This window comes from Rhynchophorus ferrugineus, unplaced genomic scaffold (assembly GCF_030347505.1).
Source record: "Rhynchophorus ferrugineus isolate W39M unplaced genomic scaffold, kcgeb_rfMv2 rfM4, whole genome shotgun sequence".
Lineage (NCBI taxonomy): Eukaryota > Metazoa > Arthropoda > Insecta > Coleoptera > Curculionidae > Rhynchophorus > Rhynchophorus ferrugineus.
The window spans coordinates 30,542,693-30,557,323 of record NW_027472583.1 but is presented as its reverse complement, the minus strand read 5'-3'; the positions used below and the strand labels follow the sequence as shown (position 1 = coordinate 30,557,323).

At 34.2% G+C, this 14,631-nt stretch overlaps 2 protein-coding genes across 6 annotated transcripts in view; both read left to right on the top strand.

The window, feature by feature from the left end:
* Positions 1-132: 132 nt before the first annotated feature.
* ClpX (Caseinolytic protease chaperone subunit) lies at positions 133-8,405 on the top strand. Of its 4 annotated transcripts, none has more exons than XM_076402228.1 (11): positions 133-331; positions 423-520; positions 1,107-1,332; positions 1,381-1,555; positions 1,635-1,758; positions 6,494-6,787; positions 6,848-6,941; positions 6,995-7,190; positions 7,248-7,415; positions 7,478-7,699; positions 7,754-8,405. In XM_076402228.1, exons 2-11 carry the CDS (start codon positions 445-447, stop codon positions 7,919-7,921), a joined length of 1,743 nt encoding a protein of 580 aa, XP_076258343.1. In that variant the 5' UTR covers positions 133-331; positions 423-444; the 3' UTR covers positions 7,922-8,405. The 4 variants fall into 4 exon arrangements, with proteins under 4 accessions (XP_076258343.1, XP_076258341.1, XP_076258340.1 ...); XM_076402226.1 differs by having other exon boundaries at positions 6,476-6,787; XM_076402225.1 differs by having other exon boundaries at positions 133-520; positions 6,476-6,787.
* A 1,659-nt stretch (positions 8,406-10,064) lies between these two features.
* Positions 10,065-14,631, top strand: part of LOC143195237 (fatty-acid amide hydrolase 2) — a 36,464-nt gene continuing 31,897 nt past the window's right edge. The window contains exons 1-2 of one of the 2 annotated variants that reach the window (XM_076402222.1): positions 10,065-10,309; positions 10,932-11,053. In XM_076402222.1, coding sequence (XP_076258337.1) covers positions 10,979-11,053 — 75 coding nt within the window. In that variant the 5' untranslated portion in view covers positions 10,065-10,309; positions 10,932-10,978. The remainder of the gene's footprint in view (positions 10,310-10,931; positions 11,054-14,631) is intronic. The other variant, XM_076402221.1, reaches the window with a different exon arrangement.

Here is a 14,631-nt window from a genome sequence, read left to right as displayed (position 1 = left end):
AATATTTATATTATTTTGATTTATATTTAATATTATAAATATATATAGTATTTTTATATAATATATATATTTTAAATGAAAAAAATATATTTTCAAAAAATGCAGCATAGATGGCATTCTACATCAACAATTACATGTCAAATTCATTCTGTACTGTCAATTCCCTTAAAAATAAACATTTTCGTACTCGTTATGACAGTATAAATTTTAATATTTTCGGTTTTTATGCGCAAAATTCTAGTAAAATAATTGCACATCATCACACTTCTAAAGAGTTCTAATAGTGTTCTAATAGTATTGTGAATTATTCAAAAATATACAATTTATCAAAGTGAGTTGCGTCATGTCATTTTGAGACCTTGATCAATCTGAAGGTCTACGTGTTTGAAAACATATTTATTTAATATTTTTTCGCTAAGTAGTTTAAGTAACAGTGACCGCGCAATGTCTAGTGTGAGGTGTAGTTTAGCGACAGCTGGAAAATATGCTTTCGCGACAAGAAGCTCGAAAATCCAACAAGGTAATGTCACGTCCAGTCCTCGATGAAGAAATTTCTTCACAGGCTATCAAATATTAAACCTTTTTCCAAATAATCAAACATCGACGCAAATTTTCTGTTTATTACCGCATTATCTTGACAGCACTATCAATTAAATTATGTGTATCATATCATTTTTATCATGTTTAAAATATTCAGGTTTAAAACAGTTCAATTAACAGCGTATTGTATTATGTGGACGTAGTTTCAATAAACATACCAAAAAAATTAAGGGAAAGTTCTTTACTTTCATTTATAATAAAATCGTTCATTGTGATGGTTTTGTTTCATTTGTAATTTCAACAGATATTTTGTTTATGTTTTGCCTCGGGGTGACGTTACAGTTGGCAAATAATTTTCAGTTTTAACATGTAGGTTTGGTTTTGGCAAATTTTAGATATAATATTTATGTACCCAATTACCACAATCAAGCGCGTGTTGTTTACATTGAACTTTTTAATATATTGAGTGACTTATGTAAATTTTAATCAGTTTTATAGATCTATATTTCAAATTATATTATATATTTTCCTTATTATATGGAGTATCTTACTATATTTTTCTTTAGGTATACTTTCTGCTATATATCAAAAACAAATTAACCAAAATAAACCTATATCAACGAGCGTGATATTGTTGAAGACGTTTGGTGCAGGTGAACCTCCTACAAATACTACACCACCTCCCAATAGTTCCACAAACAGTGGTGGAAATGGAAAAAACAAAAACACGCTTTCATGTCCGAAATGCGGTGATCCGTGCACTCATGTGGAAACCTTTGTTAGCTCCACAAGGTATAATATCTATATAATCAATGTATGTATTCTATGATAATATTCCAGGTTTGTAAAGTGTGAAAAATGTCACCATTTTTTTGTGGTGTTAAGCGAGGTAGACAGTAAGAAGAAGGAAGGAGTGGATTTGAAGAATGGTCAATATAGAAAACCTCCTCCCCCTCCCAAAAAAATTTATGATTATCTGAATAAGCATGTTGTAGGTCAGGAATATGCAAAAAAGGTACATTGAAATTGGAAAAAAAATGTTTTATAACTGTTTATAATCTAGCAGTAATGTTGGTTGAACATTTTGTTGTTAGGTTCTTTCAGTTGCTGTGTACAATCATTATAAAAGAATTTATAACAATACTCCTAATCAAGTCAATAATAGACAAGACATGGCTGTTATGGAACAGGGGCCTCATCATAATATAACTCATAGAGGTACAAGTCTTTAATTGTTTAATCTAGAGTGATCCATTTTATTGTTCCTTATAAGTTAAAAATTATTCATATTCAGTTAGCTCTCGGGGAGAGTTAGTTATGCTGTTTAGTTATGATAGAACTTTGAGCATTTTTCAGCAAGTCTCGCTACCGCTGATGATCAGCTGCAATAAATTTGATATATATAGAGGAAAGACAAAGTAATATTAACACCTTGCAATATAGTCGTTTTTTAAACCCATCGGGTAACCGTGTGGGCTAAGAGTTTATTCGCGAAATAAAAAGTTTATAAAATAAAGGATAATGTTTGTAAAAATGAAGTGAAAGTTGCTAAATACCACAACAGTGTTGGTGTGAATGTAAATAAGTAAATTAAAAAAAAAGAAAGAAAATACTTCTTTAAATATGTTGGTAGGAATGCACATCTGTGTATAGCTTGTGCCATAGCTTGTAGGTCATATTTCAGTGTATTATACGTTTTGTTCTGCTACAGTTAAAACAAGGGATTGGTGAAATGTGTGATTATTCAGACTTTGAAAGACGGCAAGTTGTTGATGCTCGGTTAGCGGGAGAGTCTGCAACGAAAACAGTTGAATTGTATAATGTTCTATGAGCGAAATTATCCACGATAATGACAGTGAGTAATAGTAGGCGAAAACCAAAGTCAAATGACTGAGACCGACGAATGTTAAAAAAGGGTTCAATACTCACTTAAGTAATACTGTTTCGACAGTACAGTACGGCGGAAGCTCCACAAAGCTAACATTTACGGGAAGGGCTGCGTTTGCGAAACCTATTATAACACTAGCCAACGTTAACTTGCGAAACGATAAAAACCTTGTTATGATTATGTCCAATGATCGTTTAGATTGTTCTTTACAAATGGCTAGATTTATGTATACAGGACCCCAAATATTCGGCTGACCCTCTCATCCACATAACTGGTCGGATTACTACGAATTAATATCTCCACATTCTGAGTGATGAAGTTCTGACTATGGTTAGTATATTGCTGCCAAACACTGCCATATTCCAAGATGATAATGCGCTCATATACTAAAAAGGTTTAGCCTTGGTTTTAGGAGCATCACAATATAATCAAACATTTTTCCTCGCCAGCACAATCGTCAACATAATTGCGTATATTTTGGTATAAGAATGCGACAAAATTCTGTTGGCGGCTATTTAGGGGCTGCGAAGAGTTGCAGCTGTTTTAAACACAAATAATGGATTAATACCTTATTAAATAAATATTGTTCATATGCCATGTATTCATATTATTTTGTCCATTCCTCGTAATACTGTTAATCTAAAATCTATAAGGAAGTGGTTCACTTTTTATTCATCAAATATTGCTTCTAGTTTTATCGGTTTTTCAACAGAGCATTATATAACAGGTTAATTGAAAAGTCCCCGGTCTGACACGTAGATGGCACTACTAGAATTAAATCCATATGTTTTTTAGTTAGCCCTAACCATCAAAAGATGCGTGTATAAATTTGACAGCTGTCGGATCATTAGTTTGTGAATTATCGCGTTTTGAGTGAAGCAAATTTTGTTATTGTGAAAAAAATTGATAAAAAGAAATTTCGAGTATTGATAAAATATTGCTTTTTGAAGGGAAAAAATATAGTTGAAGCAAAAATTTGGCTTGATGCCGAGTTTCCGGACATTGCCCCAGGAAAATCAACCATCAAGGATTGGTATACTAAGTTTAGACGTGGTGAAATGAGCAGCGAAGACAGTGGACGCCCAAAAGAGGTTGTTACCGACGAAAACATTAAAAAAATCGACAAAATGATTTTGAATGACCGTAAATTGAAATTAAATGAAATAGCATAAACACTGTAAAGATACACTCTAAAGATATCATCTGAACGTGTACATCATATCATTCACGAATATTTGGGTATGAGAAAGCTCTGTGCGCGAGCTCAAACAACGACGCGTTTGAAGATGATCAAGCGTAATAAACCCGATTTTTTTGCGTCGATATGTGACAATGGATGAAACATGGCTCCATCATTTCACTCTGAAGTCCAATCGACAGTCATCCGAGTGGGTTGCACAAAAGTCGGCTAGCAAGGTTTTGGCGTCTGTATTTTGCGATGCACATGGAATAATTTTCATTGACTACCTTGAAAAAGGAAGGACCATCAACAGCGACTATTACATAGCGTTATTGGATTGCTTGAAGGACGATATCGCTGAAAAACTGCCGCATTTGAAGAAAAACAATGCACCGTGTCACAAATCAGTGAAAACGATGGGAAAATGAATCCATGAATTGGGCTTCGAATTGCTTCCTGACCCACCGTATTCTCCAGATCTGGCTCCAGCGCCTATATCCTGTTCTCAGATCTCAAAACAATGCTCGCTGGGAAGGAATTTTCGTCGAATGAAGAGGTGATCGCCGAAACTGAGGCCTATTTTGAAGCAAAGGACAAATCGTAATTCAAAAATAGTATCAAAAAGTTGGACGTCTAATCAGTGTATCACCCTTGAATGGAATTATGTTGAATTAAAAAACTAATTTTGCCAAAAAAATTTGTTTTACTATGGTAAGCCGGGGACTTTTCAATTGACCTGTTATATTTCTTCTTCATTCGACTTAAGTCATATGGATTGGCAAGTCATATCATAAAGAATGTTGGGTCAACATCTGTATAACCCTATCGTCAGTGAAGATATTATAATGAAAATGGTTATTATCATATACACTAAAGAACAATGATTCTCAACCATTGAACTGCCAGATATTAGAAATCCAAACCATTATGAATTATGTTGTATTTATTCAGAATGCAATGGGAAAGAGATATTTAATGAGTTATGCCACTTTAACATGCGGGCCATTGGCATTAATTTATGCCGATTCAAGCGTACTCTAGTTGAACATAGTACTGAAGAAATTACGTTACCAGTTTATCGCAAAATTATAAAAATAATGATTTGATCAACACATTGATATTTGAATAGATATATTATAAAGAAATGTTGCGAAATATTAAAAAAGTGCCACACAATATCTTGATTCAATTCATTCGATTCATTTGTGTGTTTTCGTTATGATTTTTAATTATATTAGGTACAATATATATTGATACTGACTAAAATATTTTCCACTATTTTCCATAGCTTTTATTTTCCAACATTCCCATTTTTCTGGTAACACAGTATACCATGTACATGAATATTCCGCTTCGGTGTTGGTAAACTCATGAATTCATGACCTTTTTGTGTTTGGAGTTGCGTTATTTTGCATCGCAGTATATCCACTTTTCATTGCCAATTTCAGTCCCCTAGAGTAGCCTTCTTTTTGGCTTGCCAAGCAGTGAAAGTGCAATGTTGAATCGGTTCAAAGTGATTTTTCGTTCGTTCGCTATTCGTGCTATTTTCCCTCCTTTTGGATTTTTTCCATAGCATATACACGTCTGGAAACAGTTGATTCATAAACTGATAAGCTATCTGAAAGTTCTTTAAGAACTTAGGCTGGCTTTTCGTCATATAAATCTTGCATTTCACCGTTAGAACCTTTTTATGGTCCGCCAGGCCGTTCTTTATTATTGTCATCAAAACTACCACTATTAAATTAAATCGTTGAAATCAAAACCGATATTTGTGATATGACGGAGCAGCATCACCATAAGTTTCTAAAAGTGTTTGATTGGCTTCGGCAGCAGATTTCTTCAAATCAAGCAACAAAAGTAAAGAATGTCGTAAATCCAATTGAGCGTTCCATGATTAGCACCTGCATACACTGAATAATTTAATAATGCTAAATTGAAAACTGTTGTTTTTTGCAGAGAAATGTTAAAACGATCAAATTTAAGCTAGTTTGTTTAACAGTTATTTACATTTTTAGCAATAGATAACGCTGATCAAAACATCCAAGCATCTAGTACAATCAGAAATCATATTTTGGATGTAATTGATCCTTAGTTATAATACATGATAAAATATAAGTATTGGACTATAGTCTATAGATATATTGGCTATAGTTCATGAATTGCAAATGGTGCTTCAGCTATGACTGGACGTACGTGACACATGAAAGGAACTGAGGGCAGATATATTAGTTCTTAGAAGTTATGGGACGTTTAAAACAAAAATTTTTTATTTACTTGAAAATTATTTAAACTAAGAAACCAAGGATGTAGCAGTATATGTATAAAGAGCAATATCCCACACAACATATGGAATTATGTATGAAATATGAAAAGTCTGAAAAACAACTTCTTAAAGAGGTAATTTAGGAAAGTTTTAGTCGGTTTCCAAAATACCCTTCTAAAACAGTAGCACTAAAGGGTTGGGGCAAAATTGATTGTTCTTGTAATCAATTTGTGAAAAGATATGTCTATGAATTATTTTGAGCGAAGAACTTTCGCCTTGTAATAACGGAGTTTTTATTTCTGTGAATTTGGATTTTCAGCTTTAATCAATATAATCGAGACTTTTAAATGTTCACAAAACACAACAATTATAAATTAAATTGTTATTAAATTATCAAAAAGCCTAATGTTCAAATATCGTATTATAATGATCGTTAAATAAACACTCTGTTGTACACTCTTGCTATTTTTATTTTATTTTTTGTTGAGCGCTTTTATTGTTTTATTCAAGCATTCTTTAAAGTTTTGGATCACTCTAATTGACTTGTTTTGTGTTTGGTGTAGCTTCTTTCTGAAGATTGTTCGTTGTTTTTTGTTTAACGCAGATTTGCTCCATATAACAGGCATGGGCCATAATTCGATGGGTTTGAGCTTCAGTCCAACCGAGCCACCATATTCCAAAACCACTTCTCAAAGCGCAGTGGGTTCGGATATACTCGACAGGACCACCCATGAGCTTAAATTAGAAAAGAGCAACATACTACTGCTAGGACCAACTGGATCTGGAAAAACTTTATTAGCCCAGACTATAGCTCAGTGTTTGGATGTACCGTTTGCAATTTGCGATTGTACTACTCTAACACAGGCGGGTTACGTTGGAGAAGATATCGAATCCGTAATAGGGAAATTATTGCAAGGTAATTAACATAATCATTTATTTTTGTTCCTTTTCAAAATTATTTTTTCTATTATTTTAGATGCCGGATATAGTGTAGAAAAAGCACAAATAGGGATTGTTTTCTTAGATGAAGTAGATAAAATTGGAGCGGTTCCTGGTATTCATCAGTTAAGGTTAGGAAACTCTCTTTTATTTCAAAGCCAAGGTCAAAAAGGTGAACTTTTAGGGATGTAGGTGGCGAAGGTGTTCAACAGGGTATGCTGAAAATGCTTGAAGGTACTGTTGTAAATGTGCCTGAAAGGAATTCTCCCAGGAAGCTTAGGGGAGAAACTATTCAAGTGGATACAACAAATATACTTTTTGTGGCTAGTGGAGCATATAATGGTTTAGAACGACTGATTCAAAGACGAAATAACGAGAATGTAACTCATGATCTCAATTTTCACGGAGTGTGGCCTGATTTTTTTTATCATTTGTAGTATTTAGGATTTGGTGCGCCAGTGTCGACAGGACAAGGACGACGGGCTGTTGCACAAGAGGCTACAATCCATTCCTCGACTCAATCAGCTGAGGAAGAGAACACTGAAAAAGACGCAGCTCTACGCCAAGTTCAAGCCAGGGACCTAATAGATTTTGGCATGATACCGGTAATTATTTTAAAATTGAGAGGGAAAGTTGTGTTGTTAAATTAAAGGGGATATTGTTGCAGGAATTCGTCGGTAGATTTCCAGTTTTAGTGCCTTTCCACTCATTGGATCACGTGATGTTGGTTCGTATCTTGACGGAGCCTAAGAATGCTTTAATACCTCAATATCAGCGTTTGTTAGCAATGGATCAATGCCAACTGACGTTTTCTCCGGATGCTTTGAAAGCAATAGCCGCTCTGGCTATGGAACGAAAAACAGGAGCCAGAGGTCTAAGAGCAATAATGGTAAGACGATACATCTTGAGAAATGAATATTTGATTAATTATGTTCTTTTTTAGGAAACCTTACTGCTCGAGCCCATGTTTGAAGTCCCAGGAGCCGGAATAAATGAAGTTCACATAACAGAAGACTGCGTCAGAGGTAAATGTCCCCCCATATACGTGAAGACGAACCCTGAGGGCTCTGAAGAGGATGAAATAAACGCAACTATTAGACTCAAGCAATGATGTTGGGGTGAAATGCATTTTTAGCGAATTAGAAAAACTGAACTCTGAAAGTGTCCTAAAAATATAAAATAAAAACTAAACCAGTCGAACTACAATGAAAAAAAATAGGATGAATGAATCCATTAACTAAAATTGTTTAAAAAAAATAAATGAAAATGTAATACTGCCCTATTGAATGGTATTGTGTAACATTGTGATTTTGTGAAAGAAAACTTTTCAATATAGAGTTAATATGTTATTATTATTATTTACATTGCAAAGACAAGAATCATAAAATGGTCATGCGTTAAAAAGTGATATCTTCTTTTTTGTTGTTATCCTCTAGTGTGCTATAATTATGTCAAGAGGTAAATATATTACTTCTAGAAAATAATAATGGTGAACTGGAAAGGATGATGTGTAAAATTGTTAATAATGCTGTTGTGATCCTTAGTTCTAATGGAACAAAAAAGTATCAATAAAAATTTATGATTTATTAAAGATAATTTTTTTCATTGACTAATGAACTAATTGAATAACCCCAAAACAGAAACCCTACTGTAGCGTTTTTCAAATTAGGTTTGATATGTGTAAGCCGCTATCTCCTCCAGTAATGTATTTTCTCTTCTTAGAGTTGCTATTGTGCTTCCATTTCAGTAGATTCTTTATATAACTATATGTATAAGTCCAGTCAATTTCTTGGAATTATTAGTGACTGGATCTTCTGCTTAACGTGGGCCCATAATTACGGTTTTCTGCATTAAGTCGGCCGACTGGCAGCCTTAGAGATCACAGGTCATAGGGTTATTTACGCGACTGGGGAGGTTTATAAAGGGAAATAGTATTGAAATTTGACAGAAAACTTCTGTCAAAAACTTAAGAGCAAGTAAATGCTTAGAAGACTTCGGAATAATAAAAAAGGGAGTAAGTTCTCTCCTTTATGAAATGAAAGACAAGTCATGATTGATCAACTGCTTCAACGACAAAGAGAAAAGGAAGTGGATGTATAAGGGGGAAGGTCATGTATTAAGTTATGAAGAGATCATGTCTGATGGTAAAGGCTAAAACAACAATAGCAGACAAACATCATTTACACTGGCTAATTTTCTGAACATATATGTATGTATTATAATTTATTGTAGGTATTATTTATTATTAAATTAACTTTTTAGTGTTATTAATAGTAAAATTATAATGTAAATGACGTGATAAAGTAAATATACACATTTGGCAAAAATTAACATATACAAATTAAGACTAATATATCGACAAATTAAAATTTTAATTAAATATTATTTCAAAGATAACTGATATCGATTCCCTCTCTCTAATTTATATTAGCTAAATAACGGATATCACTTTACATTTTTCATAAGTATATTCCTTTACACTTTTTACACTTTCCCCCTGCCCTTCCCACACTTTTTTATAGTTTTATTTTATTTACAACCGATGTTAATTGACACATCCACATAATATTAGCATCATTAATAATTATCAATTACTTTGTTTAATATGTTAAAGTGGTACCATTAAGACTTACATATAATTTAAAAAACGTGAATACCATTTTTTTATCTAAAATTACTTACTGGTTATTTGATGTTTAAAAAAATTAACATTCTGTATAAAGAGTTGCATATCAACAATGTATCAAACGCATCTAAAGGGAATCAAAGACCTTCCCAAGGTTTTCCCATTTTTGTCTCCCCTATCATCAGTAGTCGTTCGCCCCAGACAGTAGTAATTGCCCTTGTTCTGTGTACAATATCGCGTATCCAGTTTTACAGGTCGTAAATGACTTGTAGTGTAATTTAAAAGAAAATCCCAAACAGATAGAGTTTATTTAATTTTAATGTACCTGATAGGTTTTACCTTCAAAATACATTATGGTGATTAACACAGGAGAGTTTGTATTCGGAATTTTTGCAAATTTGATTAATAATGGGTTTAAATTATATTCGTGTGATAAAAACAAGGTTTTTTGTCAATAACGAAAGAATAGTGTATTAAAATTGTTATTGTCATTGTCAATGTCGAAATGCTTTTGCATTTGAATTCATACAATTGTAATAAATGTGATGATGCAATTTGATAAGAAATGTTAATGGGGATTTAATGATTTTATAAGCGAAAATATTGAACTTCTCTCATCGGTTGACTGAAAGCTTGTGCTTAAACGGTCCCGGATATACGATTCGTAAAGGAAAATGAATAAGTATGCCGACCAGGAAGCTTTAAATTGTTCATCGTTGACTGTGGAGACGACGAACTATATATCCATTCGCGTTTGGCGGTCATGGCAAGCGTATAGTTCCTCGGCGAACGCGATAATAACCTCAGTTGGACCTGGAGAAAGATAACGTTTACGTCTATTGTAATTGCAAGTTGACCAATTTACTTTCAAAGGTAGGCACGTCAATGATTCTCTTTCATTAATATTTGGTATTAAATGTTTAGTAATTTAGCCTAACTTTTTGATTTAAATTAAGATAAATAGATTATTTAGTTTTATATGAGTAAATATTTTGGTAAATAAAACAATTAAGTTAAATCGGTTTAAATTAAAGTGATAGGTTTGTTTATGTGGAGTGGAAAAGATTACAAGGAAAAACTAGTTTAATTTAAGGTGAAATGCTTAAATATTTTTTATTTTGAATTTATGGTAATTATAAAAATGAGTTCAGATACAAATTAAATTAAATTGTGTGTTATTAATTAGAATAACTGTAACATGAAAGTTAATTACCAATAATATTTTGGTTAACAAGAATATTGTGGTGCTAAAGGTAAATATTATATATTTTTAAAATTTGTGCATTTTCGTCGTGTATGGCGGAATCCCATTAAATAGAATTTTGAATATTTAAATTAATTTATATTGTAACTAGGCTAGTGGTTTATTGAATGATGATAAATGACTCAATATGTTATTAATGATAATTATAATAATTCTGATTAAAGAACAATTAATGTGTTACTGAAATTTAGCTGTGCTATTTTATCCAGTACCACATTATTTTTAAACTAGTGTTTTTCTTTTACAGCGGTTTACTACGGTACTGTGGGCACTGAAATATGGAGAATCTACCCGCCAGTGGTATGCTGTTCATTGAGAATAATAAGGAACAGGAAAATGACAATGCACCAAATGTATGTAACTCAATTGTTTTTTCCTTTTAATGTGAACATTTCAAAATAATAGCGGTGGCCTATTACATTAAAGAAGCGACAACGTATTCAAATATATATCCTTGATTAAAGTATTGAAAATAGGAACGCAGTCCTTTTACTAATTACTGTCGTTAATGTTATCAATCAAAAATTTAGCAATGATATTGATACGATAACAAAAAATAACTTAGAATGTGAGGCACTATTCGTAAATGTTTAGATTTCATAGCAGTTTTACTATAATAACGATATTATAAAAAATCGATAGCAATTTTTTTTACATTTACAGTTGTAAAAATTAATCAATTAATATAATATAATATAATATAATAATTAATGTAATATAATATATATATATATATATATATATATATATATATATATATATATATATATATATATTATATTACATTAATTATTATTTCACAGCTAGGATCCACTAAGCTTTGGTGGAGTTTTATGGTAGAGCTCCATCATATTCCAATTGTTTAGTTTTATCTTAAAACGTTATAACTAAACTCGAAAAATATGGCGTTTGTTAAAGAAGGCCAAGAACTGTTAGCGTTTCCAAAAATTACTGGACCTGCTTAAGCGTGTAAAGGTGTAGATGAGTTAGAAATTGATGAAGTAATGGTTGGGAAACGTCTGCATACGAATTGGGTGAAAATATCATTGCGGTTCAATTTTTTGCGCAGAGCCATAATACGATAATTCAAAACCTCTTCGGTATCACATGCAACACTGAATTACTTGTGCTCTATAGTTGATGGGGCACACAAAATGTGTACTACGAACTACCAAATCTATTACTAGTTAAGACTATCAATTTGAACAATTAGAGCCACGAAGTTTCTGCGGATAAAGTCATAAAAGTCGTCGCAAAGTGGCAAAATAACACTCAGACATGTTCTCCGCACGCCCAAAGTACTTACCAGATTTGAAGCTCTGTGATTATCATTTGTTCAGGTCAAAGCATTTAGCTGACGCATGATTCTGAATAACCAGGAAGAACTGCCAGGGAAAAGACGAAATAGGCTTGAAAATAGTTAGGTTATGTTGTCAGAAAGAAAGGAAATTTAATTATCCATATTTTATATCCTTGATATAAATAGTTTGAAATTGTATAGCGGCATAGTAACATGACGTTTAATGTAATACATTCTAACTGCCACTGATTGGAATGGTCCAATTTTCAGGTACTTTCATGTTGTATTTAAGCGATGTTGGCTTTTAGGGCATTGATCGATTGCAGCTTATTGGAATGGACTTGTAGCTTCAGAGAACCCCACAAGCAAAAGTTTAGCGGATCCAAATCATTTTTTTTTTGGCCTGGAACCGGGTAAGGGAATCCTGTTACGGATACCTGGACGGGAAGACCCGCAGGAATAAGCGAGTTGGACTGGTTATGTGGAGACTGCCTCTGGGCTACACACTAAACCCCACCTTATCAGCTGATCCAATGACCATAACTGATACTTCTTACTGTTAGTAAGGAGGGTGCCCGTAACCGGTAACACCGTTAAGAGGCACAACGACCAGGCAAGGACGTGGTGTCGTTATCACACCACGCAGCTTGCGGTACATGAGTTAATCGCTCGCCGGAGAAGGTCGAGACAATTAGGAGTTAGAGCACGACGGGGTAGTGTCGGCTGTGATAGAATAAGGCTACGAAGAGCCGAATGAGTTCTTGGCCTAAAATATCAGCCAGCTCGGTAATACATCTATTGTCCGAGAGACGAAGACAAATATCTCGAGTAAACCTCGGATATAAAATCGTGAACTTGGGGGACGTCTGTTTCTCTATGAATTTGATTGTTCCTGACGAACCGGGGGCATTGATTATTCTCCTGAGAATTTTGTTTTGAAAGACTTGGAGACGTTCCACCTGGCTAGGTGAGACGTATTTTAGATAGACAGTGGAGCCGTATAAAACGACTGATCGAACTAGCATCTTGTACAAGAGAGATTTTATAGAGAGAGGAAGCCTGCTGGCTCGGTTGATAAGCGGGCCTTATAAGGATAAGGGATAAGGGGGGAGCCTTGTGGAACTCCTGCGTCGATGGTTTTCCGGCTAGGGAGAATATCTTTAATCTTCACCTGGAACGATCGTCCTGACAGAAATGATTTGATAAGAGCTGTTAGGTCATCAGGTAGACCAAATCGGATGCATTTCGCCACTAAGCCTTCGTGCCAAACCTTGTCAAAGGCTTTGGTTAGGTCCAAGAAGACCGCTCCAAGTTTTTCACGTCGGTTAAAAGCACAGTTGATTTTTGCGGCTAGCCGATGGGCCTGATGAATGGCTGAGTGTGTGGCGCGGAACCCGAATTGCTCATCTGGAATGATATTGTTTGTCTTGGTAAAGTCATTAAGAGCATAAAGAATTGCTCTTTCAGCAAGTTTGGAAATGGAACTTAGTAGGCTGATAGGTCTGTAGTCAGAAGGTGATGACTAATCTCCTTTTTTGGGGATAACTGCGATGAATGCATGTTTCCATGTGGATGGAAAGTGTTGCAGCCTCAGAATGGCGTTGATGATATTACCTAGTTCGGCGAGCTGCTTGTAGGGAAGATTTTTGAGTTGGGCTATCGAGATATTATCGAAACCCGGGGCCTTCTTGTTCCGAATCTTGCTGATCTACTAGATGTGACTAGATGGTTTAAAAGATAACTCGGAGGCATTTGAGAACGAACGGAGTTAGGATCCAAATCATGCGATATTTTTAGTATATTATGAAATGCTGAGAGAATAATATCTCTTAGCATTCCATAATCTGCCCAATAGGCGATAAGTATTTCATCAGATGTATGCTATACGATGACATGTAGAAGATCGTGTCAATAAATGATCTCCTGTACACACTTATAAACTAGTATTACAATCAATTTAATTACTATTCTATGTTATTCTAAAAGCGATTTTATCTGTCTATTAATGAGGTTAGATGGTATTAAACGTTTTAACCTACGCACTGACATCATACACATTTAGTTGTTTGGCCAGTGCGTTCGGGTGCTTTGGCACTCATTTAGAGTACTTTATACAGGTACTTCGGATCACACATTCAAGCATCGTGTTGAATTAGGTTGTTACTAGCATACTATGTGGCGTCAACGATGGCACTTTATTTTGGAATCTTTGAAGAACGGCTATGTTGGATTTGCTAGTAGCACTCCACCCAGTAAGAATTGACTTATACAGCAATATCTCATTATCCAAAAATATTTTGGATTACGTCCTATGAGACAATACATCTGGTTCAGTTTAAGCCCAAGTTGTTTACGCTTTATTAGTAAATGTTTCTTCCAAGTTAAGCGCCAATCCAGATGCATTCTCAGATATTTAACATTATTTGCTTATGGGAGTCCATGATTATTAAGATTTACCAGAGGACAACTCCGCCTGCGCAGGGTGAACGTCAGCGAGCAGGTTTCGTCTTATTCGCCTTGTTGGAGGTTCACTGTAGTCGATATTGGATCCTCGTGAGATGATAAAATCACCATATCGTCAGTATATGTTGCCAGAGTAGCGGTGTTTGAGGTTGGTGCGTGAGCTGTATA